At 50.3% G+C, this 27721-nt stretch overlaps 1 protein-coding gene across 7 annotated transcripts in view; it reads left to right on the forward strand.

Moving 5' to 3' along the window:
* The window catches only part of AGAP1 (ArfGAP with GTPase domain, ankyrin repeat and PH domain 1), a 529451-nt gene that overhangs the window by 409593 nt on the left and 92137 nt on the right, over window positions 1-27721 (forward strand). Inside the window, exon 14 of one of the 7 annotated variants that reach the window (XM_077869329.1) lies at window positions 22854-22931. The exons of the other annotated variants lie outside the window; for them this stretch is intronic. Coding sequence (XP_077725455.1) covers window positions 22854-22931 — 78 coding nt within the window. The remainder of the gene's footprint in view (window positions 1-22853; window positions 22932-27721) is intronic. 7 annotated transcript variants of the gene reach the window in all.

A 27721-nucleotide genomic window follows, 5' to 3' on the forward strand; every position in this document is an offset into this window, starting at 1 on the left:
TTGTTCTCTTACTTGGTTTTCATTTAGAGCGTTCTTGCTTTCTGCAGGTGGGAATAATTTTCCTCTTCAGTGGCTCTCTGCAGAAGCCGTGATTCTCTGTAGGCAAGGTTACCAAACAGCCCTAGGAGAGCTTAACAGAATCCCTCACTCCCTGTTCTGTGCACGTGTGCACACAGAGGGATTTTTTTTCCTTTCTCAATTTTTAGAAATATTTTATTTCTAAAATATTTTAGAAAATATTTTATTTTCTATCCATGCAGATTTAGTGGTGATTATTTACTTATTTATAGATTTTATTTATTTATTCTTGAGAGAGACAGAGAGAGGTGGAGGGAGAAGCAGGCTCCCTGCAGGGAACCCAATGCAGGGCTCGATCCCAGGACCCCGGGATCACGACCTGAGCCGAAGGCAGAGCCACCCAGGCGTCCCAGTGGTGATTCTTTAAAAGAGAAAAACACAAAACAGAAAAGTTGACCATCATTTACAGCCAGAATAGCAGGCCCTGTGTGTAGCCTCTCAACCCCCATGGGGACCTGTGCCTCTTATTCACATCCCCACTCCAAACTGTGGCTTATCTAGGACTTTTCCTAAGGCCTAAATTCATATAAATTAAAGGATCTTATAATAGGCTGTGAAAAGGACATTCCTCGATTTTGATGTTACTATTCAAGCTGCTGAAGACTTATGTCTTCTTACCCATGGCTACATGTCAACAGATTGACAAAATATATTTTTGCAACAACTGGAAAATATCAAATCCCCAGCAAATGCACATTTTAAAGGCCATAATTTTAGAAGAGTGTAGCATGAAGTAGGAGGACTCTTCAGCCTGGTAATCTTCACTGAACAAGTGAGTCTAATGTTCACAATTAAAGAGGAAGAGTCAATAAAGTCAGAGAGTTTGGCCTGTGAGTGCAGAGTAGCTCTTGTAATTAACAGGTAATTTACTCCTAACGGGCCAATTGATGTAAACAATTCAAGACCAACTGTTTTCTTGAATTCCACCCCCCACCCCCACCAATATTGGTTGCCCACACTGTTGGGAGCTCAGTCTCTCAAAGTTCCAACACAAGAAGGAAGGGAAGGATTCAGGTGGTGGTTGATGCTTTGGGACCATTTTCTCCAACAGCTCGTAACAGTGAGCGTAACCTGTGTCGTCATTGGCTCTCGGGGCGTGCTGAGGACAGGTGTGGGCCGCCGCCTCCCGATGCTGCCAGTGGGGGCTGCGGAGGGACCTAGACATGGGTTGGCTGTTCGGCCTTGAGCAGCATAGAAACGCCCCCACCGTGAGCACTCATGGAAGGGACGAGACGACGCCAGCCCCCGGCCACCGTCTCCAAAATGGTGGCCTTGGTCTGCTCACCTTTTGAACACTTGAAGGTGAATATGTTGCTGGCGTCAGTAACTTGTTACCTTCTGACCACAGCAGATCAGAGTAGTTTACCCAAGAGGATTCTTTGTCCCAAGTTTCCTTCGCTTGAAGAATTCTAAATGTGATTTGAAGCCGTTTAATTTATAGGCCAAATCCAGTTCTTGGTGTAACTTTTTTTCCAAACCCCAAAGTGTTCCAAACACCCCTCTCCACACCCTTGAGGTCAAGCGAGTACATTGTGTGAACGTGATGGAACATCCCATGAGCGCTCAAGGTCTGCGTCAAGAAAGGCACTCACCGGGATCCCTGGGTGGCTCAGCAGTTTCGCGCCTGCCTTTGGCCCAGGGCACGATCCTGGAGTCCCAGGATCGAGTCCCGCATCAGGCTCCCTGCATGGAGCCTGCTTCTCCCTCTCCCTCTGCCTGTGTCTCTGCCTCTCTCTCTCTCTATGTCTATCATAAATAAATAAATAAAAATAAATCTTTAAAAAAAAAAAAAAAAAGAAAGAAAGGCGCTCACCACTGCAGGGCATTTGCAGGTGGTCTCCGTGGGAGGAAGTGTGCCCTCGGGGAGACTCGGAGCTCCCGGGATGCCGGGGCCACGCGGGGTGGGACCAAGGGGCTGCAACAGAGATGCTTCGGGGACAGCGGGGAGGGGGGAACCAGGGCTGGGAGGGGCTCCATCCAGGCAACGTTGCTCCACAGGTGAGGGGCAGGTGCTCCCTTCACCATTTCCTTGGACTCCATCCTTCCTTTCCAGCTGTCCTCCCATTGTCCCTCATTCTTCTCATTTCACTTTTTTTTTTTTTTTTAGATTTTTTTTCATTTATTCATTCATGAAAGACGGCGGGGTGGGGGCAGGCAGAGACACAGGCAGAGGGAAAAGCAGGCTCCATGCCAGGAGCCTGATGGGGGACTCGATCTCAGGTCTCCAGGATCACACCCTGGGCCAAAGGCAGGCGCTAAACCGCTGAGCCACCCCAGGATTCCCCCTCATTTCACTCTTGATCTTTCTTTCTTGATCTTCTTTTATCTGGGACTTTTCCTGCTTTCTCTTTTTCTCTTTCCCTCTTTTCCCATCTACACCTTATAATAGACTTTTCTCCCTACTTTCTCTCTTTCCTTGCACGTTCATTTCTTTAACTTTTTATCATGAGAAAATATGTAACATAAAATTTGCCCTCTCTGAGGTTACAGCTCATTGACCTCACAGTCACAGTGTCATCCAACCATCGCCGCTGGGGATATCCAAAACTTCTTTGCCCCAAAGGGCTCCCCCAGCCCTGAGGGACTGCAGATCATTCAGACTTTGTGGATCTGCCCGTGATGAACATGGTCCATAAATGGGATCGTTGAGTGTATGTCCTTCATGCCTGCACTCCCTGTTTCCGGGGCTCACCCATGTGGCACACATGTCAGCTCCCCCTTCCTTTTCAAGGCCGAGTAATGTTCCACGAGTGCACAGACCATGTTTGGCTTCTGTGGTCACCTATTGGTGGACACTGGAACCGTTCCACTTTTGGCTGTCATGTAATGCTGTGGCAAACATTGGCATAAAATACCCGAGTCTCTCTCTTTGCTTTTTTTGCACTGTGTATGTAACAGCGTGCTTTGCTTTTCGAAGAGCAGCTGGATCCCCTCTTTCCTTACATTGTTCTCTGACTTTCCTTTTTTTCCTCATCTGCACCGTGGACTTGAAGGACCTCCCACAGTTGAGAGAATTAATTTGTGTCTCCCTCTTAGTTACAAAGCCATATATGACTTTAACGTGTGTTTGAATTTTTTCCCTTTTTCTTTTTAAAAAGCCCTCGATGATTTTAGTTAAAAGCTCCTTTCACTGGTCTGTGAGTGGGGTGGATTCCCCATGCCCACCACATGGCTGGGTCATACCTGGCTGGAAATCTCTGCGTCCGAGACCACAGGCTTCTCCCAGCCACGCAGACTCAGAGCCACAGGGCAGCATCCCCAGAGGATGCGCTCCTGTGTCCACGCACGTGTCTGCCTGTCGCGGCACAGCCATTGCTCACTGGGCTCGCTCAATTGCAGAGGCCAGCCTCTTCCCTCATCCGCAAAACGCTGGCGTGCCTGCAAAACTTCCCAGGAATGAGTGGCCTGGTGGGTCCGTGAAGCTAGTGACCTCTCAGCACATCTTTGCCTTTGCATCGTTTCGAACTTCAGGTTTACAAAGGAACGCGTCCGATTGCTGTGAGCCCCGTGTTTGCATGCTTCTCTCTGTAGTCACGCAGTCGTTCATTCTTCTCTTTGGAATCTATGTCCTCTGAGGCCTCCTCTCCTATATCTTTGGGGTTATTATCGTTATTGGTAACATTGAGCTCAGGATGGGAGTGATAGCAGGTCCTTCCTTACACACCGTGTTACCTCTGGCACTTTCCTCTGTCCTTGGAACACAAGAATCTTTCATTCAGGTTGATAACAGACACTTACTGGCCATCCTCTCCCAAGAGGACGCTGTTCTGAGCCATTCCTGAGAACCAGGGCCAAGCTAGAGACAGCCTTGCCCACCAGGACCCCCACTGTCCAGGGGTGTGTGGCCTTTCAGGGGTCACGGGGTCCTGGTTGAAATCCTGATTCGTGAAACCACATCTCAGTTGGTGTATCGGGTAGGTGACAGATGAGCTGAGGAGCAGTGGGGTCCGCAGCTACATGGTGACACATTGAGGGACGGGTGGGCCATCAGGGAGGATACATGGAGCTGGAAGATCATAGCCTCCAGAGTGAAGGCCCGAGGGTGCACATCCTGTGCCCACAAGCAGTGGCAAGGAGGGCCCCATGTGATCACGAGGATGTGGAACATACAGGAGTCCCTGGGCCGCCGGGGGAGATGTGAGAGGTGCAGGAACAGGATCTGGAGAGTTCGGGTCGTGCCAGCCTCTGGGGGTATAGTGGGGACACAGCCTCAAGGATGGGAGGATCAGAGATGTACATGACCGTCTGTCCCCACAGGAAAGGCCTGGAGGCGTGGGAGGGTCAGGTGGGTGCCACAGGCAAGGGAGCCACCTGATTCCTCTGGCCTAGAAGCAGCAGGAGTGGCCACCTGGCCAGCTCCCTGGACAAGGTCCCGATGTCTGATTCAGAGCTGAGATGGAGGGCGGGGGGGATCTGGCCCCAGAGAGCCTCTGCTGCAGGTGACACACATGCGGCTCAGAACTAACATTTAGGGAAAGGTCAGCTAGGCCGCATGTAGGACCAGCGTCACAAGGTGCAGACATGTGGTCTCACCCCAGGACCTGGTCGCCCCCAGAAGACGTTCTTACAGCGTTTTATCATTAAACTGCCCCACGTGGTCTGCTGTATGCATCCTCCGTTCGTTATACTGTTTTTATCTTTATCCTACTTATTTTATTGGTTTCAATCAAATTTCAGACCCATAAAAGCTCAAGTATAGATGCCTGTTTTGTTACCACAGTTTCTTTTTGAATAGAAGCTGCTATTTTGGGGACACATCGTGCCCCTTGAAAAGCCCTCATCGTCCCTCCCTTTCCTCTCCGCCGGCCACCCAGGCCAACAGGTGCGGTGTCTGCCCCCCAGAGCAGTGTCCCCAAAGAGGCTTCCCTGCAGTCTCTGGCTCAGGTATTAGGATAGGGTCCAGCTTGTCTGTGCTCCAGTGTCTAGGGCCTCACTTACAAGACTTAAGTCCAGAGGCTGGAAACTTCTGGAATGTTTGTCGCTTGTTGATGCTGCCTGTGAGGACTTTTGCTGGGGCTGTCGGCCGGAATACCTGCACACAACCTCTCCACGTGGCCAGGGCTTCCTCCCGACGTGGTGACCACCAAGCATCGTAGGAGATGGAGCTGTGCAGCCAGAAGGAAGCCTTGTTTCCTCCTGTGCCTGAGCCTCCGAGGACACAGTGTCTGTTCTACTGTAATCTGTCAATTCGGTCTCAGCGTCCCACCTTGGTTCCAGGTAAGGAAATAGACTGTCTCTTGCTTGGAGGATGGCAGGGTCCTAGGAGAGCACACAAACCTCACATATGGCTGTTCCCGTTATGGAAAAATTGCCACAGGTAGCAAATGAATACATGATGCGTCAGGTTGTCATCAACGCAGCGGAACGAGGTAAAGCAGGGCAGGAGGACTCAGGACCATCAGGGGGCAGGGTTATTTTCTGTGATGGGCAAAGGGGCCTGGAAGACTCAGGAGACCCAGTGGAGGTGAGGCTGGGAGCCGCAGGTCCCCCGGGGTCGGCGTGGTTAAGTAACAGGAGAAATAATTTCATTTAATTTTTAAGAATTGCTATATATTTCTCTCTCCATTCTTTAATAGAAGAGTCAATACAGAAATATATTCTTATTTCCTAGCCTGTTCCCCACATACAGTTGTATTCCAGTATTATGGGGTGTGTCCTTGCCAAGCAGCTCTAGGAACCAGAACTTGTACTGTTTTTAAAGGTGGTCCAGAGACCCACCAAAGGGATGCTCAAGAAAAATGACAGTTTTTCTGTGTACCACTTTAGCGGCTTAAGGTAAAGAAGATGAAATGCAAACAAAAAAAAGTTTTTTATTCTGCATGGAATTATTTTCAGAGTTGGATGAATGGCATTAGAAGTTTTCCAACAGTAGGAGAAAGACACGCCCTTAATAGGTGGTGTTCCCTTACCCGTGCTCTTGAGATGAAGACAGTCACATGAGGTCATCCTGCTCCACGGGTAATTAAGGCATTTCCCTCTGCAACCCCTTATTCTAACGAAGGAGAAATTTGTCTTTTGCTGGATTATTTCTTGGAAGGGCTTTATTTCTACTCACTGCTCCGACTTCAGGAAATGTTCCTCTTGCTGTGATCGTCTCCTATAACGTCTAACTGAATTGCAAGTTGGGGGTGGGGGTGAGTAAAGATTCTGCACAGAATCAAACTTTTAAGAGACGCTTAGCATCTCGCCGTCTGTGAAAGCGACGCGGGAAGCATGGCAAGGCCCAGATCCCGCTCCGCTCCCTCAGGTGCCAGCTCCGCGGTTGTGTTTGCCTTTTTTTTTTTTTTTTTTTTTTTTTTGCAAAGGACGTGGCGAATCGGGCCCGCAGGAGGTGGCCGTCTGTGAAGAGGGTCGATGGTGGAAGTCGCGGGACCAGGCAGGTAGGAGCCGGGCCTGCTGGGTTTGAATTCGGCTCTACCTCTTACGGGCAGCGTGGCCAGGCCGGGGTTCCTCATCCGTCTCGCGTCAGTGCTCTGACCTGTGAAATGAGGTGACCATCGGGAGTCCCTGAGCACGGAGGACAGAGCCTGCCCCTCGCTTCTGCCTGGGGATTCGGTTTGTTTATACCACAGTAGTGTCTTGGGAGCCACATCACTTGCAGTGTATGTGGAGAGGCTCTGGGCTCCCCCAGAAGGGCCGAGGGCACCTCTAGGTCCTGACTTGAGGGGTCCTGGGTCAGTTGTGCTTTTTCAAATGTGGACAGTAGCCATCAGAGCGTATCCTCTAAACAGCACTGGCCACAATTTTTAGGCTGAGTCCCCAACACCCAGAGCACCTGCCTTCTGCTGTTCCCCTGCCCACGGCAGAGCGGCCACCCCTGTAGCCCCTTGGCGGGGACAGGACCCATTTCCACGCAGAAGGGGCCTGTTGCCTCAGGGCCCACCCCTCAGACCCCTCTCCGGTAAGATCTCCCGCTGAGCTGAGCGCCACCCGCTGCCTCCTGCACAGAGTCTGTCCGGCCCCAGAGGCAAACCAAAGGCTGGCTGCACCGTCCTGGTTGCCTTTAACATTGGAAATCCGAAGTCCACTCCCCCCACCCCCCACCCCCCCAAAAAAAGACATTGAGAATTCCCTAATTAAAATAGTGGCAAAAGTGCATTAGAAGCGAAGAAACATGACTTACTTTACAGGTGTGGATTTTCTACGAATGGTCTAGAGATGACTTTAACATGGACTCTGCGTCTTAGAGACTCTGGCGGGGTTGTTCTCCCTCTGCATTGGCGGCAGGAAGTCTGGAGCGCCCCTAGTTTCCAGCGGTGCAGTTAGAAAGGCTGACCCTTTTGGGGGGAGCGAGGGGAGCACACTGATTTTTCCCTCATGACTCTACACTGTTGGGGTGACAGTTACTTTCTGCCTGGGGCAGCTCGTCCTGTGTCCATAATGCGTTCGTTAGAAACACTCCACACGGGTTAGTCTTGCCCTTCAACTATATTGAAACCTCCAAAAGACAGGACACGAATCTGATGCTTGCTGGTGTCCCCCAAAAGCCCAGCACCATGCACGCGCATGCATGGTGTGCAGTAGACGTGTGGTTCACCAGGAAAAGGAGGCAGAGAACCTTCGTGGGCCCACGTGGAAGTGCCAGTTGGTTTTCCCAGGTATTCCTTTTGTGCAGGTTGGTTTTACGTGGCATCAGCCCAAAAGTTTGTGTTATGGAGCATGAATCCACCAAGATGCTCTGGAGAAAAAAGTTTAGGGAGCATCGCATGGTCTTGTTTCCCTGTTGGGAGTTTTAGATGTACAGCAGCAGACTGAAGGCTCTCGGAAGCCCTCCATTTAAAGGAAGGAAAACAAGGGGCGCCTGGCAGGGGGCTCAGTCGGTCAAGCCTCCACCTTCGGCTCAAGTCATGATCCCTGGGTCCTGGGATCAAGCCCCACAAGGGGCTCCCTGCTCAGTAGGGAGCCTGCTTCTCCCTCTCCCTATGCTCCAACCCCCTCCCCCCCGCCATGCACTCTCTCTCTCTCTCTTTCAAAATAAATAAAATCTTTAAAAGAAGGAAAATAAAGTCCTCATCTCACTTACCTAAACTGACACCAGGCACATGTGACCATACCTGTCTAAACTCTTGTTCACTCCTCAGGACCATCATTCTGTTCTGGAACACATTTTTGGGAAATGTTTAAATCAAAGAGTACAGTGTTGTTTTTCTAAAGATTTTTTGAAAATTTTTAAATAATCTCGACACCTACCATGGGGTTCAAACTCACAACTTGCAAGATCAGGAGTCTCAGCGCCCCCACCTCCTGAGCCAGCCGGGCGCCTCGGGAGTACGGTGTTTTAATTGCTTATCCAGCAGCACCGGGGATGTCCCAACGCCTCCTCCCTGCTAGTTTGGGAGTTCGTGAGCACGTGGGATTTCACCCACGTGAAAACCCAGAACATTCCTAGCGGCACACAGGTCCTGGGTGTTTGCTCAGCTCTGGAAGGCCGCACTCCCAGGACAACTCTGGTACAGACGCCTGCCCCGTGGCCCCCAGCCCCCGATTCCCATAGAGCTCCAGGCGGGAATTACGGTTCACTTTATGGATCACCTGAAATCATACTACACACTTCCCTTAGGTGTCCTTTTTAGTGACTCTGCACTTGGATTTTCTCATTTCAGGTGATCTTAGAGAATGCCGACCTCTGCTTGAATCCCTTGCATTTAGCATCTTTTCCACGCGCGTGTCCTTCTGTATTCCCGAAAGCAGGTCACGCTTGGGACCATTCCCCGACTTTTTCATTGCCGCGTGATAGTGGCTGGAGAGGATGCAGCCTTTCAGCGCTGGCGCTTATGTACATCTTGCATTTACTGATTTTTGGGAGAACATTATAAACGGAGGTTTGCTTCTTACTGTTTGGAAACTCGAAAGACAAATTCTCGTCATATTTACCATTTGTTATTTACTGTCTGCCGAGCTATCCGCTAATTGCACTCCATGCGTTCTCTTCTTTAATTCTGACCGCCCCCCCCCCACACACACACACACAGGCGTGAGGCAGGAGTACAAGGCTCAAAACGCCAGGGTGTGTTGGTTTCCGTGTTACGTCAACATCTCAGGGAGAGAGTATGTTGAATGCATTTGATTTTTTTTTTTTAAGATTTTATTCATTCATGAGAGACACAGAGAGAGAGACAGGCAGAGGGAGAAGCAGGCTCCCTGCAGGGAGCCCGACGCAGGACTCGATCCCAGGACTCCAGGATCAGGCCCTGGGCGGAAGACGGCGCTAAGCCGCTGAGCCGCCCGGGCTGCCCTAATGCATTTGATTTTCATCATCAGTAAACGCCGCTCCGAATGAGGATGAGCCTCAGCAGATGGTGCCGGGGCAAGACACGTGTCATTTTGAGTGTTGTTTATAAGGGAAACCTCGAATTCACTTAAAGCCACGCTCCCTACCCCCTCCCGTGGCAGGTGGGGGCAGGAGGGGAGACCCAGGTCTCGCAGCAGGCTCGCGTGGTGTGGACACGAGGCAGGCTGGCTGGCGGATGACAAACAGCCTCGACAGGGCCCTGGGACGCTGCGGATCCGATGCTGCCATTGAGAAAATCTCCGAACTCGCCGGACCAATGGGAAGTCCGCGTGCCCCCTGCTCCTGCCCGCTCCGTCCGTCGCCGCCTCTCCGCGAGGCTTATCCATCTTTGTTCTCCTGGCGCTTCCCTCTTCCCCCGATCTCTTCTCTCCCTTGCCCATCGCCCAAAAAAATCCATTGTGCAAATTGACTCGGAGATGGGCCTTGATAAAACACCGGTGTTTCGCCCTCACAGCCTCCACGCGGCGGGGTTATTAGCTCTTGCTGATTATCTGGCTGCGCGAGCCGAAGCACGTCCGGCTTGGAGGTGTGCGGAGATTAACGGGGGGCTTGCCAGCCGTTTGTCACACAAATAGCGGTGCCAGTAAACTGAAAAACGATAAATCATTTTTCTCAGGATTGAAACCTTTTATCAGTTGTTTCAGTTTCATTATTCAATCAACGATTAGCAGCCAGCCCTTGTCACTCGGGCCGCGGCCCAGGGCTGCTGCTGGCTGGGCCGCCGCCTGGCCCCGTCCGTCCCCGAGGTCCGGGCCCCTTGCTCCCGCCCGTCCCCTTGCTGGGTCACTGCCACTTGACAGGTCACAGATAGCGTCTCTCGTGCACCTCCTGATTTCCGCTCACGCTTTGACACACGTTCCTTCCGACTGCGGCGGTGAGATCAGCAAACAGGTGCGCCTTTTGCTTTGACCTCCCACTGGGTGTTTTACTTAAAATGCTTTTGCCTTTTAATTTAAATGTCAGCCGTCTTGATTAGAGAAGTGAAGTGCTGGTGTTCTAGCTTGCACCTGAGTCTCGACGTCCGCGGGAGCCTGCGGGGCAGGGCCCTCTGGCTGCCCGGTCCAGTGCCCAGCTCACCTGGAGGGAGGAGAGAGGGCGGGGCCGGGGCTCCAGGCCTGCAGGTAACCGACCCTCTGGAGACGCCGGGGGCCCACAGTCCACGTGTGGGCCCGCCTAGACAGCAGTCGGTGTGCGCGGATACTGTGATTCACATGAAGCAGAGTCATTCTAGAATGTTGCCAAATCATGATCATCAGAAGGGGCCTGCTTATTTTATTAAACTGAGGACCACCGAGAGAGGGATCTTTGCCTTTTTTTTTTCATTCGGTTCCAGTCTATCAGAAAATATAATTCTACCACTGGCTAAACATAGAAGAGGCAATAAATAGCTCAGTTTATTTATATATGTGTCATGGAGACCCTGCGTGATTATTCTGCTGGAGCTCTACTTGGCTGGGAGTGGAGGGGTGTGTGTGTGTGTACACGTGTATGTGTGAAGACTTTAGTGAAGACTTTTTCGAGAGAGAGAGAGCAAGAGTGCGCGCACAAGTGAGGCTGGGGCAGAGGGAGAGGGAAAGCAAGAATCCCAAGCAGTCTCCACAACCCAGCACGGAGCCGGATGCTGGACTTGATCCCACGACCCTGAGATCAAGACTTGAGCCAAAATCAAAAGCCGGTCGCTAAACTGACAGCCACTCAGGCGCCCCTAGTAAAGATTTTTAAGGTTTATTTATTTATTTTAGAGGGAGAGAGCACAAGCAGGAGGGGCAGAGGGACATGGAGAAAATCTCAAGCAGACTCTGTGCTGAGCACCCACACAGGGCTCAGTCTCACGACCCTGAGAGCGTGACCTGAGCCCACCCCAAGAGTCGGATGCTTAACCGGCTGAGCCACCCAGATGCCCCAAGACTTTTTAAAATATTATAATTTTAGAAGTCATTCTGAATTGTGTCTCCACTACTTTGAAAAATATTTCCATATCATCCTAAGATTGATCTGTGTTTTTTTTTTTTTTCCCCTGAGTGTAGTATACTTTTGCAAGGGCCATGACCGAATCTCGTGCCTTCAGTCCCCATAGCATCCACGTCGAGATAACTGCACACGATAGGGATTAGTGGCTTGTCACATGTTGATACCTGTTAAGTTGTCCAGCCGATTAAGAAGCAGCAATCTGGAGAAGTTCTCCAGCTTCCGCGGTGGAGCCAGCCTCTGAGGTAACCAGTAAAAACCTCTGCACTGGCAAACTGGAACATTCCCAGGCCGCTCCTTTGGGAGGGTCTGCTCTCCCCCGTCGATCGAACCAGTCCAGGCCCGTCCGTTGAGATCCCTTCCTCCGCCCTCCCTTCCCGTCTTCCTCGTGTGCGTGAGACCCTGTGTGTGCCGTCCGAGGTTTCCTTCCCGGGCACCTGGATACTTGGAGCAGTGTCGATCTCACGTACGCGGTAAGGGCAGGATGCCGCCGTGTGCCCAGGCTGACTTTGTGGCCCTCTCGGTGTCGAGTCCCCTTCACCCCTCGTGGCAGCCCTGGGGTGGAGGTGGAAGGGGACCGTGGCCACCTGTGCCTCTGCCAGATGGCACAGCCTTGGTTCCCTCCTTAGCCCTGTTCTCCGTTACCTTCCCTCGTCCGTGTGCCCCCTGGGAAGACAGCAGACGCTCACCACACTGGTCGCTTCGGCCACTGACCCACGGAAACCCACCAGTCCCTGTGACCACGTCTCCTCTCTGAAGGGAGCAGCCCGTTGCCGTCCTGATACTTTTTTCTCGGCAGTTTGCACGTCCTGCATATTCTAAAAAATATCTTTTTTTTTTTTCTGGAAAAGAATTAGAAAAAAAAGAAATAATAAAAGAAAACCCCCTCAAATAATGCATATGGGGTACAGATTCATATGTTCCACATTCATTCATGAAACTGATGGTTGGAAACCAGAAGGCCGTGAACTCCCTTCTTCTGGGGAATGAGCCACTTTAGCATTCCTTTCTTCTGCAGTTTGGGGTTTTTACAGAGGAAATGGGCTTCAGTGAGAATAGCCAATTGCACCTCATGTCTGAGGCCTGAGTAAAATATATCTGTTTGGGACAATATTTTGCAGATGCACTTGTGATTACAAACTTGTCTTTCCTGCATAACTTTCTCAGTATTCCTCTGTTTAAGAAAAGGTGCTGCTTTTGTCTCCTGACCCTTGGGAATTGGGGTTCAGACTTTTCCAGAGCAGAGACCTTTGCACGGGTCTCCCTGAATTTCCTGAAATGACCCTGGTCATTAATTTTATTAAACTCTTTCACTTTTGGTTAAAAGGTGAGTTTCTTGTGCTGACGACAAGCAAAGGTCTAAATTCGGGGGGTGGGGGGAGACTTTTTTTCTCTCAATGGATCGAACTCCTTTTCGGACTCTTAGAAGTTAATCCTGAAAATAAACTTGGAGAATTGTTCAAACAAGGGACACTTTTGTTAAATATATGTTGTAACTCACTAAAGGGGGAAAAAATGTAATTTCAAGGTTCCTAATTCCAAACGAAATACAAGGAGACAGCATCGTATCCGGAAGCACTGGCCTTGGTGAGTTGCTGCCTCCACAGAGCATCAGTTCACAAACACATCCTGAGACTCACGTTCACAATCAGAAATTAAACCGCGCTTCTCAGCACAACTGCCAGGTGCAGCAGGCTTTGAGGTTGTTAAGAATTTGCAGAGCATGTGTGACACACACTCTCCATGCCACACAATGATTGCAAATGGTCTTTAATTTGTAAACGTAAGTTTAGTGAGAATAAGTGATGTCTTACAATGAGGTAATAGTGTCCTCTGTACATATTCCAAGCTACAGGATAATCCTTTCCCTTGGTAATGTCCTTCATGGAGCTTCATTCTGAGGAAACAGTTAAAATTACTGGGAGAAAAATACTCCCATTTCTGCCCAAAGATGCTTCTTGTAGTATTTTTAATAGACTTTCTTCTCTAGAAGAGTTTCTAGAGATCTCTAGAAAAGTTGAGATACGGCAGGTAATTCCCAAATGACCTCTCCCCTCACACACACACGTGCCCACATGTGCACAACAATTTCCCATGTTATTTACGTCTTTAATGAGCATGGTGTAGTAATGAGCCACTATTGATACACTATCCCGTTAAGTCTATATTGTTTAGGATTTCCATAGTTTTACCTACTGCTTTCTCGGTTCCAGGATGCCATTAAGGATGCTGTGTGACGTGTAGCTGTTGTGTCCTTAAGCTCCTCCTGGACATGTTCTCAGACTTTTTTTGTTTTCCATGACCTTGAGAGTTTTGAGGAAGATTGATCGGTATATCGTAGGACACTCTGCTCTTGGAATTCATCTGATGTTTTTCTTAGGATGAGTCTGGGGCTGTGGTTTTAGGAGGAAGACCCAAGATAAAGTGCCATGTGTTGGGGATGTCTGGGTGGCTCAGTTGCTTAAGCATCCCAATCTTGACTTTGGCCCAGGCTGTGACCTCCAGTGGGTCCTGAGATCGAGCCCCACATCAGGCTCTGCACTTGGCACGGAGTCTGCTTGTCTCTCTCCCTCTCCCTCTCTGCTCCCCTCCTCAAAATGAATAAAGTCTTTTTTTTTAAGTGCTGTTTTTATCACACCCCCATCAAGGGACTGTACTGCCACTGCCATCGATGCTGCCGTCATCACTGGCTTGAGGTTGTGTTTCTCAGGTTGGCTCTTTGTGAAGTTACGCCCATCGCCTCCCCAAGTCCACACAGCCCTTTTTGAGAAGCCTCTGTGCAGCCCTCGCTGAGGAGTGGGGAGTTAAGCTCCTCTTCCTCTAGGGTCATGTATCAACATAAATTATTTGGGATTCTTCCTCGTGGGAGGTTCGACTCTTCTCCCCATTTTTTCTTAAGATTTTATTTATTTATTCATAGAGACGCAGAGAGAGAGAGAGAGAGAGGCAGAGACACAGGCAGAGGGAGAAGCAGGCACCATGCAGGGAGCTCCCAGTGGGACTCGATCCAGGGTCTCCAGGATCACACCCTGGGCTGCAGGCGGCGCTAAACCGCTGCGCCACCGGGGCTGCCCTCTTCTCCTCATTTATTTATTTATTTGCTTATTTTGTTACATCTGCATGGACTCTTGGATATTTCCTATATACTTTAGGTTATAATCCAGTACCACTTTGCTTATTTCTGTGCTCAGAATGTTCCAGTTTCAGCCTCTGGAAGTCCTTCCAGTTGGCTCCCAGGTTCTTTTGTCACCCCACACACACTCCCCCAGCAACGTAGGGTGGGTCTGCTTGTTTGTCCTAGCGCCTCCTTACTTCCTAGAACCAGGAGATGCCCCAGGCTCACTCTATGCATTTCCTGCCCCAGTTGTAGAATGAGCCACTTCTCCAAGGAGACCCGGTTCTTTTTGTTGGAGTGTGGTATTTGAAACCGAGAGCCGTGGGCTGGATTTGTTTGTAACAACTGGTCGTCCAGTCTCCTGGGCTGTGTCAGCAGATACCGCAGAGAAGAGCGACGTGTGTGTGTGTGTGTGTGTGTGTACACACCTACCTCTAAGCATTTTTGTATGTGACCATCTGTATCTATATTAAGTCAAATAAGATACTATTTTTAGTAGCGTGAAACTGGAAATAACTATATGCCTAACAATGAGACACAACTACGATATATACGATATATGTGCTAGCTCCACGACGCAGCTGTTAGGAAGGACAGTCTTGAAAACTATGGTCAACCTAACGCCTTACATTCAGAAGTAATATCAGTGTCCGTAGAAGCCATACTTGTGAGTTGGGGTAACTGTGCACATACATGGATAAGAACTTTAAGAGGACGATGGAAAGGATAGTCAGATTGGTCATGGTCCGTTCTTACTATTAAACTAATGGGAAATTAGCTTTGTTTCTGCAATAATATGGAAGCAGTGTTCCAGTATGTTCTTGCTCGAGGCTGAATAAAGTTGGTGTATTTAAGTTACTCTTACAGAAAGGAATGAGACCCCTGTTGTTACTCTGCTGTGTGAGTACAGCCCTCTCTCGGGCCCTCCTGAGATAATCGTGAGCTTGTTCACGCAAAGCAGCCAAGGGGCGAGCTGCCACGTTGTGGAGCTACGGTGGAAGCAGTTTTACGGAAAGCAGCCAGCCAGTGTTTCAAGGCATGCGGGTCACGATAGCAAGAAGAATCAAAAGTTTAGAACTCTTGTGTTTTCCACACTGATCTTCCTCCTCGGCTGGCTACACAGATACCCACGTATCTTAGCTTCTGTGGTTTCTGGAGCTACAGATCGGAATTCTGTTGGGAATTTCCGGAGGAGTTCTTAAATGCCAGAGGTTGCAAATGTTTCCTAGAAGACATTTTCACCGGTCTTCTCGGATTCAGATGGCCACGTCGAAGGGGACTGTGACGGATGGAATAACCCTGAAGTGTCCCGTTTCACTCGGGCAGGTGTAGGAAGTCAACTACAAAGATGGTAGATCAAATGCGGCGTCTGCCATTGTGGAGGCTGGTGGTCCAGTGATCACAGACCCTCAATTACAGCCCTGCGAGGGAGCGCGAGCAGCCGTCATTAAATAATTATGCCTTTGATTAGTTGCTTTAACTGGTCATCGCCTTTGAAATCTGATAGCGCAATTTAAAGTTTTATTAAAAAACTATTTTTTCTGGAATTGTTGAGAAAGATTTTGAGTAAAAAAAAAAAAAAAGAAAAGAAAAAAATCGAAAGAACAGCCTGCATACATTCTCTCGGAGGAGATTGAGAAATTAAAATGAAGGAAGAAAAGCAGGGGTAGGAGGCGGGGGGATGAATGTTTCCCATTATCACTCCTGCCCGTGGTCAGAAGCTCGGGTGGCCCCGTGCCCAGCCTCCCCCGCCCTCCCAGCGTGGCCGGCCCCTCGCCTGCCACCCGCTTCCCCGAGCCCTGGGCTGGCCCTCTAGGGCCGACCCTCGGAGAGGGGCCGGGAGATGCGGCCTTGCTTGCCCGTGTGGGAACACAGCTGACCCGATCTCACAAAAGGTGTATTTCGCACACATCATCCAGCTTGGAAAAACTCCCTCGAACCTCTTTTTGTCTTAAGTGAGAATTCGGTTTGCTTCTTTCTGTTTGGAATGCCAAGTATCCAGTCCTGTAATACAAAACGCCGTTCACGGAGTAACTAGAGCTAGGAAAAGCTGGGAGCCAGCAGGGCACTTCATGCCCATTGTCTGTTCTCGGGTCCCACTGTCAGTAATATCCTGTCAAGTCACACACACACACACGCACAAAGCCTTTCCTCCTCAAAATGAATAGCTGCTCCATGAAGACAGGGAAAGAAGTTAACGTTATGTATTGACCTGTTTCTCATCTCCATCTGAGAAAGTGCCAGACCCAAAATCTACATACGGATTTATCACAAAGGTGTGTGCGGCTTCAGCTCTTATTTTATTTTAGTCACTGTTAAAAGTCATCCTCTTGGCATCGTACTGAAATACCCAATTAATTTTGGGTGCACCTGAACCCTTGCTCTGCAACGCAGTGTGTTTCTAGGCCACGAGGAAAGCCAGCTCTCCACCTAATTGGAACTTCTGGTTTTATGGCGCATCCCGGAGCTTTCGCTTAGTTTTTATTTTCACTGTTTTCTGGGGTTAATGGTATTTTCTGTGTGCATCTGCATTAACCACTATGCAGAAGCCCTCGGCAGCTTGCAACTCCTAGCGGCGTTAAAGAAGCCACCACTACTGAAATGGTATTTGCTGTAAAGAAAGCCATTGTGAATTATTGGAAATTGAATTAAAATTGTCTAATTAAGGGTCAGTGACTTAATTTCCGGGTTTTCTTCAGTTGGGTATTTTATCTTCCGAGTCCTGGCGCTCCCGATTACGAAAAGAACGCCAGTCTTGCTGGAAACTGGTAACGACGAAGTTCTTTTTGCTTCCTGAACATATGTCCTATATTTGCCTGGCCTCTGGTTTTGTTTAATCCTCTGAAAGGCCTTTTTAATGGACGTTTCAACGTGACTACTTCTCTGTGTGGCAGCCTCTGGGAAGCGACCGTTATGTCAAGCCCCTTCACAGCTAAAGGAGTGAGTTCACATCGCGTAGGAATCTTCGGGGTTGCATCTTCTGGAAAAAAAAAAAAAAAAAACACTGCCTTTTTATAAGAGAACAGAACATTTACACAGTCTCGTTGAGCAAATGAACGTTCAAATGGCCAGCACAAAAGAAATCTCCAATCTCTAACCTCACAATGAAATCGCCGCCGACAAAAGATCACGGGGTACCAGGCGTGCTAAACTGGAAGTGACACAGAACCCCAGCAAGACCCACTCCCGCCCACGGGGGGCTCCTGGGGGGGATGCTCTTTATCCGGTGTCCCGGTCCCCGAGGCCCCGAGGAGCAGGGGCACTCCCCTCTGCACCAGTGGCATTTACACCGATGACATCTTTAAAAATAAATAAAATACGCGCCTGGTGTGGACGGGGAGCGGTGCTATCTGACAAGGCTATCATTTGGCTTCTCTGAGAGGTCCAAGTTTACAATCCCTCGTAGGAATGGGGAGGGGGTTCTTCATCTCATCGGGAGACAAGACATTCTTAGAAATGAGTGACACACCTTCTCCGGCCCAGCCCCTTCCTCCGTGTAGGTAAAAAAAAGATCCCATTAGTTCTCATAATTGATTCTGAGGGCTACCGCCAGCCTCGTTCAGCCGCCCCGGTCAGCTCACGCCGGGGATGTAATTCAGGCGCACTTGAACATCCAACATGGCAGGCAGGGCTTGGACATACAACCTCACGGCTGCATCATTTTTTAATCAGCTATCTGAGGAATATTTATCTAATCAACAAAGAGTGCTGTCAGGAGGAGACCGGAGCTGACATTAATATAGGTCTGTGGTCTCCCGGTGCAATGACGGAGGAAGAGTTCAGGATGAAACCCTGCTCGTTTGAGCATGCCAACAGACTGCGGAGGATTTTTATTCCACTTATAAAGAGCTAGCCGGAAGATTCTCTCGTTGGAAAATCTGCGTGTGATCAGTTCTCAGCCATCCATTCACATGCTGCAGTTTAAAAAAAAAAAAAAAAAGAAAAGGTTTATTTTTTTATTTTTACTTTTTTTTTTTTTTTTTTGCTTAGAGCAACAAAATAACAAATTTTCCTTTAAAATAAAATTTTCGAGTCCCTCATGGTCATCATGTGAACTCCTATGAAAAGGAATAGCTTGCAGAAATAGGGAGATGTGTCATAATTGGGAGTTGTTAACTCTAAATGATTCCAGCCACTCTGACTTAGGAAAAAGCCATAATTTGCACGTTCTCCCCTTCGCTCGCTCTCCTTTGAAAAGATCGTGACTGTCTGTTAGTAATTAGGAGTCGAGTGTTGCACCGTGCCTCATTTTGGACACCCGGGTGGACAGAGAATTCATCATTTAGAACTATCAGGCCTTACCTTAAAGAGATACTCTGCGAGTTGAAGTTTATGCTAGCCTCTCTTCTCTTTGGACTTACGACTCCGGATAAGCAGCATTCGAGACCCCAGTGGGCTGGGTCACAACCTGCCCCGCCTACCAGTGCGGTCCCCCCACTCCCCAAGAAAATCCGTCACCTCCGAACGTGGATCTCCCCCTCCGTGGGGGGACCATGTCAGTAGACATCCGGAGTGCATATGCCAATACACCTGTCAACATCAGGGTGTGGGTACCAGAGGTACCAGTCACCTCTGTTCACCTTTCTTTGTAACTCAAAGATCACCTTATAGATTCACTTTGCTAATGATAACTGCAGGGCTCATGTGCCAGAGGGCCCTTTGTCACTTTGAGGGGGGAGTTGACAATGCCGCTGTTAGCAAAAGGCACTCAACTTTTAGTATAGCTCGGAGGATGCGTCCCTGCTGCCGTCTTACCCTGTCTTTTTAAAAAGTTTGGTCCTTTTAATCCTTACGAAACACGTTCCAACTGGTGTAATGATGAGTTCCACGTCCTTCTCTGTTTTAATTCTCAACCTTCAGCCGTGTGTCCCGTATACCGCCTCCTGCCATGGTGTTCACATAACAGTCTGGCATTCGCCCTGAGCTCATGGTGCCCGTTTTGCTGCCCTCATGGGGAGAGGGCTGTCTTGGCGTTGGCAGCCTTTCCCCAGGCTCCCAGGCTCACCTGCCGACCCAAGTTTTGGGGTTCAGAAAGTCCCATAACTCACAGGCTAAACCGAAAAGAGCTCCATCTCACCATCTGCATCTGGGGCTGACAGTTCACATTACGTCTGAAATGACATGTTGGAGGGTTGTGTGTCCTTTGAGATTTGCGTTTGTGTTCTCAACATTTAAGACCGTGCCGAGACATCACACCGTTTAAGTAGCTCTGGGAAGCACTGCAAACTGTTTAGAGAAGAGACTTGCGTATCCAGTGAGCACAACAGCCGGAATGGAGAGCCCCGATGGCATGCTCACACGCTGCCGCCTTTCTGTCCAAGTGATGTGAAGCTCTGACATTCAAAAAGTAGTTTTGTGACGAGTAACACTAGTCACAAAAATCAAAGTAAGTTAGCCTGTGTTTATTTTTTTAATTTTTTAAAATATTTTATTTATTTATTCATGATAGACATAGAGAGAGGCAGGGACACAGGCAGAGGAAGAAGCAGGCTCCATGCCAGGAGCCCGACATGGGACTCAATCCCAGATCTCCAGGATCACGCCCTGGGCCAAAGGCAGGCGTCAAACTGCTGAAGCACCCAGGGATCCCCTAACCTGTGTTTAAATGGGAGAAACTGTATCCCTGAAATAAAAAAAAAAAAATTCTAATTAAAGATTACCCAGAAAATTTAGAGGTCAGAACTAGTCCTCCTGAAGCCCTCAAGCATCACCACTTATTGCAGAGGTGGGCATGGTGTGTAATGGTGGCGCGGAGCGAGGTGCCCAGCCTGTGGCAGCAGGATGTCATGCTCCTGCGGCGGCTTGCTGGAGCCTCTATGTGTCCTTTAGAAGGGAGTCCAGGCAGCAGCACCACACATAACTGGAGATTTTATCGATGATAATACGATTGTATTTTCTCTTTGAGAAGCTTCTGAACAAGTGGACCTAGAGCAATCAATGCCCCAGGAGACAAATGCACGTATCAGGACCTTGGTATCCTCCAGAAAAAGTCCATTTGTCTAAGAGGAAGAAAGAGGCATGACATTTTACACATTAAAATTGATTATTTCATCAATAGGTTAATAGAAAACCAGGCTGTTAGCTCACTTCCTGCTTATACAGCCATACGGTAATGGGCGATCAGAGCATGAAAAATGCAAGGTGTAAAGCAGGCGAGGGAAGAGGTTTGCACCAGAGCTTTCCTCCCTGCCAGAGAGGTGCCCAGCCTAGACTCTGCCTATTTATATGTAAATGTCTGAGAAGGCGGTAAGTTGTCTGCTGAGGAGCCTGTGGCCTCTTTGGCGGCTACTACTTTCCAGAACTTGTGAAACGTGGGCCAAGAAACCAGAGCTTCATGTGTTGGGATAATTAAACACACAATTAATTCTACGAAAGCATCCGCTATACCTGAGGAAGCGGATAAATATTCATCGAACACTTCTAAACACTTGAAAGCTGTGACCAGTTTGGTCTGCTTTGTGTTGAGGTCTCGGCGTTTGCGCTGCTGGGTACCTGCAGCTAGCTCCCTTTGCCAGGTGGGATGTTACCTGGGACAGGTACCTCGGAGGTGGTCCATAACCCTGGAGGGGGGTGGGGGAGCATCTCCACCCGTGCAAGGTTGAATTCAGACCCATCTCCTGTGGAAGGGCTGCATCACCGACCTTAAATGCCCAGTACTGCAGAGATTACGTTCCTTATTAAATTATGTGTTGGTTTTCTTAGGCGTTTGAGTTCTGGCTTATTCTTTTCGTTTTAAATCAGGTAACAGCTAAGCTACAGCTTGTTTTTTGCTTTCATCGTTAACATAAAATTTGTATCCTGAATATACGGGATGCGTTTCAGGGTTGCACTTGCTTCCTTAAACGTCCCCGCTTCTTGCATGTACCTTATATCCTCCCTCCAAATATATCGAGTTTGCACCGAAGTGCTCGAGATTCCGATCAGTAGTGCAGTGCAACTCCTCGTGGGGACGACCTGGTCATCACTGCGGGTCGTGCGCTGGCCGCCAGAACTGGGCACACCCAGAGCTTACCCCGGGCCATTCGAGATTGAGTACTTGGGCTCTAGCACTACCGCAGGCAGCAGGTGAGAACAACCAGCCTGTCGTGAGTCAGGAGTGGCTGGTGTGCGAGGGATCACTCGCCAGCCTGTACCTTGTTTCTGGATCAGTCTGTGAGCCACAGGGTCACCCTGGTTCTCCGAGGTGAGCTTCAGACACACGTGTGGCAGTGCACGCACCTGCCTTCCCCAGGTGAGCTCTTCTTTCCTACCAGCATTCAACAGTTATCCAAGGAGGGCCTACTGGCAGGTTTGACCACTTTCTTTTCCTGGCGGTGGAGATGGAGAGGGAGGGGCGGTCCGGTGTGCACGTTCTTCAGGAACGTGGGTGACTGGCCACCACCAACGGGGATGTGTGTGCCCGAGGGGGGCCCCCCAGCCCTCCGGTCTGTGGCTGCATCTCCAGCTACATGGCGTGAAGACTTGCACCGCAAGAACCTCCCCACTTAGCTCCTCGCTGTTTATGAAACGTCTCCTCTGCGCTGGCAGGAGCCAGGTGTCTGCAGTCCTGAGTGTATGAGCTGGGGGGACAGGTGAGATGAGAACATGTCCCTGGGGAAGCCTGCCTCAGGAGGTCGGGGACCCCAGTCACTGCACACACTGTGAAATTCGTTCTGCATTTCACTCCCAAACCCCGGGTTCCTCTGTGGGTAACTCGCTATTTGTCTTTCTTTTCTCGGATGCTTTCGCGGGCTGAGCTGAGAGCTTGAGGCGGGCACTCTTCGGGCTCCTCGGAGCTCCACTCAGAGCCTCTAGCACCCCAATGGGAAGGAGGAGGCACCCCGGCCTTTGCCGGCAGCAGGATGCTGGCAGTCTTGCCGGTGCCGCCACTGTCAGATCAGAACAGGTCTGGGGAGCAGCGTCCTCCCTGTGGGCAGCGGTGGGCGTTCAAGACCCGCCTTCTGCGACACACACGTGACCTGCTAACCACCAGGGCATCTTTTCATGTGACACGCTCCCAACATTTTGCCAAAAATCAAAGGGCTCGTGGCCGCTGGCCAAGGAGAAGCCGGCGTGGCACCGTTGTGGGGAGCCCCGTGTCCAACCCGCAGGGCCAGAGGGATGCATGGGCTTCCTTGCCTGGTTGTTTGATTTTGTGCAAACCTAACGACGCTGGCTGGCCGGCCCCCCCGCCCCCTCCTGAGCTCCGAGGGGGACAGCGGTGGGCGGTGGGGGTGGGCGAGGGCCCGGCACCCACCCGCCTCCCGGGGACGCCCACCCGCCTCCCGGGGACGCGGCCGGGCCGGGGGCTGACGTCACAAGCTGCTTTGACATTTCTTTTCTCCCCTTTTCATTTGTTTTCTTTTCCTTTTTGTTTTCTCTCCTCCCCCCTCCCCACCCTCCCCTGCTCTCGGGATGCAGCCAAACGCAAGGCTTGGAAACTAAACCGTGTTGGTAGCCTGCGAAATATTTACAGCAGCAGCAGCACCAACACCGAAGGTAACGCCGCGCCGCCCGGAGCCGCATGCCCCTCGCTGTCCGCGGGCTCATCCCCGCCGCCTCCATCTCCGTCCGTGTGCTTGCTTTCGCCATCCGTGTTCCTTTCAGCTTACTTAAATTTTGACCTTTCGCTTCAGTCCTAGAGTAGCGATGTTTAAATTACTTCAGAAACCTATTTTCTCCTCTTTTTTTTTCCCCCTCTCCCTTTATACATGCGGGCACTCAATGTAATATTTCCCAAGTTATTACAGTTTTTAAAAGTGTGAGTATCAGGTGTAATGATCTGTAGCCAAATACAATAGTGTGCCGTGACATTTAAGTAACAGTCTTAATTTGTTTTGTGGACGCATACTCCATAATGCTGTGTGCGGCTCTAATCCAGAGGCAGCCAGGCCCGGGTCATTTGCATGGGCTGCTATTGCTTGTAAATTCAGTATATTGTTGTGTTTCTAAAGGTCGCCTGGTGCCAAAGTTCACAAATTGACTTGCGTTGCTTTTTCCACCGTAGACAGCCGCCACTGCTTTTGTATAATAGCAGATTGAATTTTTCCCACCTTCATTTGAACAACACAATTATAAATTGCCTTTTTTTTTTTTTTATGATTACAAATGTCAAGGGTCAGCATTATTTTGATGCCAGGCAAAGGAAAACCACCGTCAGCCCAAGCGCTTGTAAGGGAGGCTGGTGTACAAGGCGTACGATGCAAAATAGGTCACAATCCAGCGATCTTGGTATAATAGGGGGACATTTTTTTTCACTTAAGTGCAAGCCAAATGGGTCAAGTAATCGCAAGCTCGTGCCCTAACACTAATTGACTTATTTGGGGATGATTATAACTGTAATATTTTTCTTAATGTCACTGTTTTCTGGGCTGTTGATTTTAGCGATTGCCAAGCAGTGGCATTAAATCTCTTGTAAATTTTAAATTGCACGCTATTTCTGTAAACAAGTCCCCCTCTTCACATCCCGATCATTAACCTTTGCTGATTTATATCACCATCCTCTTCTTCTTCCTTCCACAATTACTCCTGCCTTGCCGCTGAAAGCCCTGCTCTCAGCCAGGAGGAAAAAAAAAAAAAATGAATCTGGAAAACAAAACTACATTTCCACGATGGCTCGTTAAAGTCCTATTTTTTAATCACAATTTTTTTTTCTCATTCTTCAAGGGGAAATTGTCATCTGGTAAGGTACCAGTGGAGCTTGACCCCCTCAGTATATCTCCTTTCAAGGCATTCATTCAGGAAAGACAAAACGAGAGAGGAAAATAATAGAATTTTAGGAACAGCAGTCACATGCATCATTTTTTTGTCGTATTTTAAAGGGTGTTCAGTATACTCGTTCACTCTTTTTTTAGTGTGTGTTTTTCAACTTAGGCTGCATATCATTTCTTTTCCCTGTGTCCTTCTCAGGTATGTTTTTCGTGTGTGTGTATGCATTTGTCACACCAAATTTGTTTATTGACTTCTGGCCTTTTAAAAAAAAAAAAAAAGTGATGTCTGGTTTTCCGTGTGGTCGTGTACAAAGTTTTGGTTGGCTGTAAGGAGGCAGACAGTTCCCCTGGGGACTTGCTGACGGCCCTTCCTGGAGACACCGGTGGGCTGCAGCCCACGACAGGTGTGACCATGTGCAGAAGGGGGACCTTCTCAGCCTGACCGACCAGGTAATCTGCAGTATCTGCCCTGCCCAGTGCTCCTGGCTGGGGATGGACAGGAACATGGGCGCCTCCCTAGAGTCCGTAAACACCAGATAAGGCCCCGTTACTCGATTGCCAGCAGCTCCGGAAGGCAGTCCTGGGGACATGGGCAAAGGCAAATCCTCCTTCCCATTTTCTCTCATTTCCATCCGGCGTGGAGTTGTTACATCTGTGAATCTCCAGTTAAGTGACGTGATCATTCTTCATTGACTTTGGGTTTAAGGTTGTGTCTATACCCCATCTCCTCTCACATCTCTTCTGGGAGTGTGTTCCCGAATTCATGTAATTCTGTAAATTACCAGAACGCCTTTCTGATCCCCAGTCTCTCGCTGTGTGATGCCATCGCATATTCTCTGTCTCTAAGAGGATCCTTTATGGAAATTCATATCCTAAGCATTCCAAGTTTTGTTTTCACCTGAGGCCTCGAGTGTTTCCACTGAATGTACCCATCCCCAGGGGGAGCATTTTGTAAAGTGACCACTTGTGTAATATATCTGGGGTGCCCCCCAAAGCCCCAGAGCACAGCTGACTCCCGAGTCCCAGGGGGAGAGAGAACCTGAGTTTCGGGGGTTAGGGGAGGGCACACGCCGTGAGCCAGGCGCCATCTGAGGGGTGCGTCCACGTCTCCCCAGCGGTCCTCAGCGTGATCCGGGACCGGGGCACCCACATCCCCTTTTCCAGACCCAGGGAATGCAGCTCAGGTGTTACGGGCTTGCCTGGAGGCTCGGCTTGGCAAGAGGTGGGCAGGACCGGGATTTGGACCTGGTGATCTCACTCCGATGCTCTTTTTCTCCTGTGTCCTCTCTTTCCTGACCCCTGGCCTGCGTTCTTTCAGCTGATCTCCACAGTACCCCGCTGGTAGGTATCATGCTGGAGACGAGAAGTTGGGAGTTCTGGAGGCAGATCGTGCGCCCAGATAGCTCAACTCCAGGACCTACTCCTGGATCCTCGTGGAAAGGGTCAGAGGAAAGATGTCGGGAGTGGATAAAACAAATCGCACGAAACTAATTAGGGAAACACACACACAAGATTAGAAAACAAACCAAAATAGGCTGCCACTTTTTTCTGTCTATTCTGGTTAATTATCTTCGAAACTGAGATAGAAGCCTGATTTTTATGTATATATATTGGACTAATTTTTGCATCTTTTTTACTTCATAAAAATTCAACTCCTTGCAAAGTTGGTGAAATTTTAGTTCCTTCGACAAGAACGAACTTTCATTTCGCCGTCTCAGAGGTTTGTGAAATGGGATGGAAGACCTACTTATGATGGGACTCTCCAGCCTATCGCTGCCTCCGAGCCCAAGGGAAGAACACCTCAGCATCAGGCAGCTGAGGCCACACTTGGGAGTGTTCACGTCCATGGTCAGCATCTCTCCGAGGAAGAACAGAGAAGGCCGGGCAGAAGGTGGATGACGTGGGAGGAAGGCCTGTCGGATGGTGTGTGAGCAGCAGCAGCCCAAAGTGGGCCCGTGGGGAACCCATTGCCGTCTCCCCCTGCACACCCGGAGTCAGGTGGGATTACCATCCCCCGTGAGGTGGGGACACAGGGACTCTAACAGGACGTGTGATGAAGCATAAATGGGTAAAGGACATGTGTGTTGGGGAATGGGGGGGTGTTTCTTGGGCCTCCAGGGCCGCCCATGTTTTGTGAGCCGAACAAGCCACTTTGCACTACAGATGATGCTCACGCCCAGGTCCTGGCCAGGTTCAGTATCAGCCTGAAGTCCCCGCTCAACCCTGTCTGGGAGTGCATTGCTGTGGACGGATCTTACCCCAGACACAGACCTGTGAAACCCATTTGCACGCCTCCGTGCACCACAGTGGGCCAAATGGAGGGACCCAGAGGTCCCAGGCACTGTGGGTGTGAACAGGCCCCACCTGGGGCTGCCCCTGCACCAGGTAGCCAGGACGGTCCCTGTCCACTTGAGCAGGCCTAACTGCCACCGCCTGTCCACCCCCTGAGCTCCCGGTAAGACATCTGTCTCCTTCAGCTTGAGGCCAGTAGATGACCTGCGGGTGCTTACACCTGGAGTGACGAGCTTGCTGGGCTCCCAGGCCGTTGCCCTGTGTGGGTCCAGGGCGGAGGGGGAAGGGGAGGGAGGGCCTGCGGGCGGCCAGAAACACCACACAAAGGCCCTGGCACACAGTGAGGGAAGAGAAGTTCCAGAGGAGGCCCGGGGTGCCCTGTGGGTTAGTGGACAGCGAAGCTCCACACGGTTGAGGTGGTCAGGAAAGGCTTCCTGGTCCCCAGGATCCTACAAGAGCCACAAGTGACCGCAGCACTGAACACTTGGTGGCATCCCGCCTTGTGACTCCCAGCAACCCCCGAGGGACGTTGTGTCCTCCACATTTTACAAAAGGAGAAACTGAGGTGTGGGGAGGGGCGATCACGTGCCCCGGGAAAGCACCCCAGCAGGTGGACAGTGGGCTGGGCACTTGGTCAGAGCCGCAGCCTGAACCCTGGGCATGGGCTCCGTAGCAAGCACAGAGCACATACGGCCTCCAGCAGAGAGGTGTGGACGCCCCGCTCGGGCCGCGGCCTCCGTAGACAGCTGTCACCGCAGGGAGGGAAACAAGGCTGCTCGGCCTTCGTGGGTGTGACCAGCTGTTGTGTCCTGTGACCTCTGGATCCAGCCCCGACCCCAGGGCTCCGTCGTGCGAGGCCGCCTTCCACACTCAGACACAGGGCTCTCCACTGTGAGCACGTCAGGTACTTGCAGTCACACTTGCATTCTCCATCAGAAGTCCCGCAGACCTTGTGTTTGTGAGCGGCGGTGTGGACAGTGCTGCTGAGCCCAGACTCGAGCCAGATGTCTGGGTCTCGTTCCGGGGTTCCCGCCGTACATCGGTCCCCCGTCTGCGGACTGCGGAGACGGTGCCCACTGTGCAGGTGGCGCGGAGGCGGTGATCAGCATATGCAGCGGCAGGTAGCGCAGCGTCCACGCCCGCCGCTTCCCGTCCTTGTGTCGTGTCGGGAGTGCCACAGATCCTGTCATTCGAGGAAACCTCGGAGCTTGAGAAACGTTTACGTGGCGAGGAGCAGAGATCCACCTGGAGGTGTAAGAGGGCATTTAAAGTCCAATCTCTTTTATC

Source organism: Canis aureus, chromosome 24, assembly GCF_053574225.1.
Source record: "Canis aureus isolate CA01 chromosome 24, VMU_Caureus_v.1.0, whole genome shotgun sequence".
Classification (NCBI taxonomy): Eukaryota; Metazoa; Chordata; class Mammalia; order Carnivora; family Canidae; genus Canis; species Canis aureus.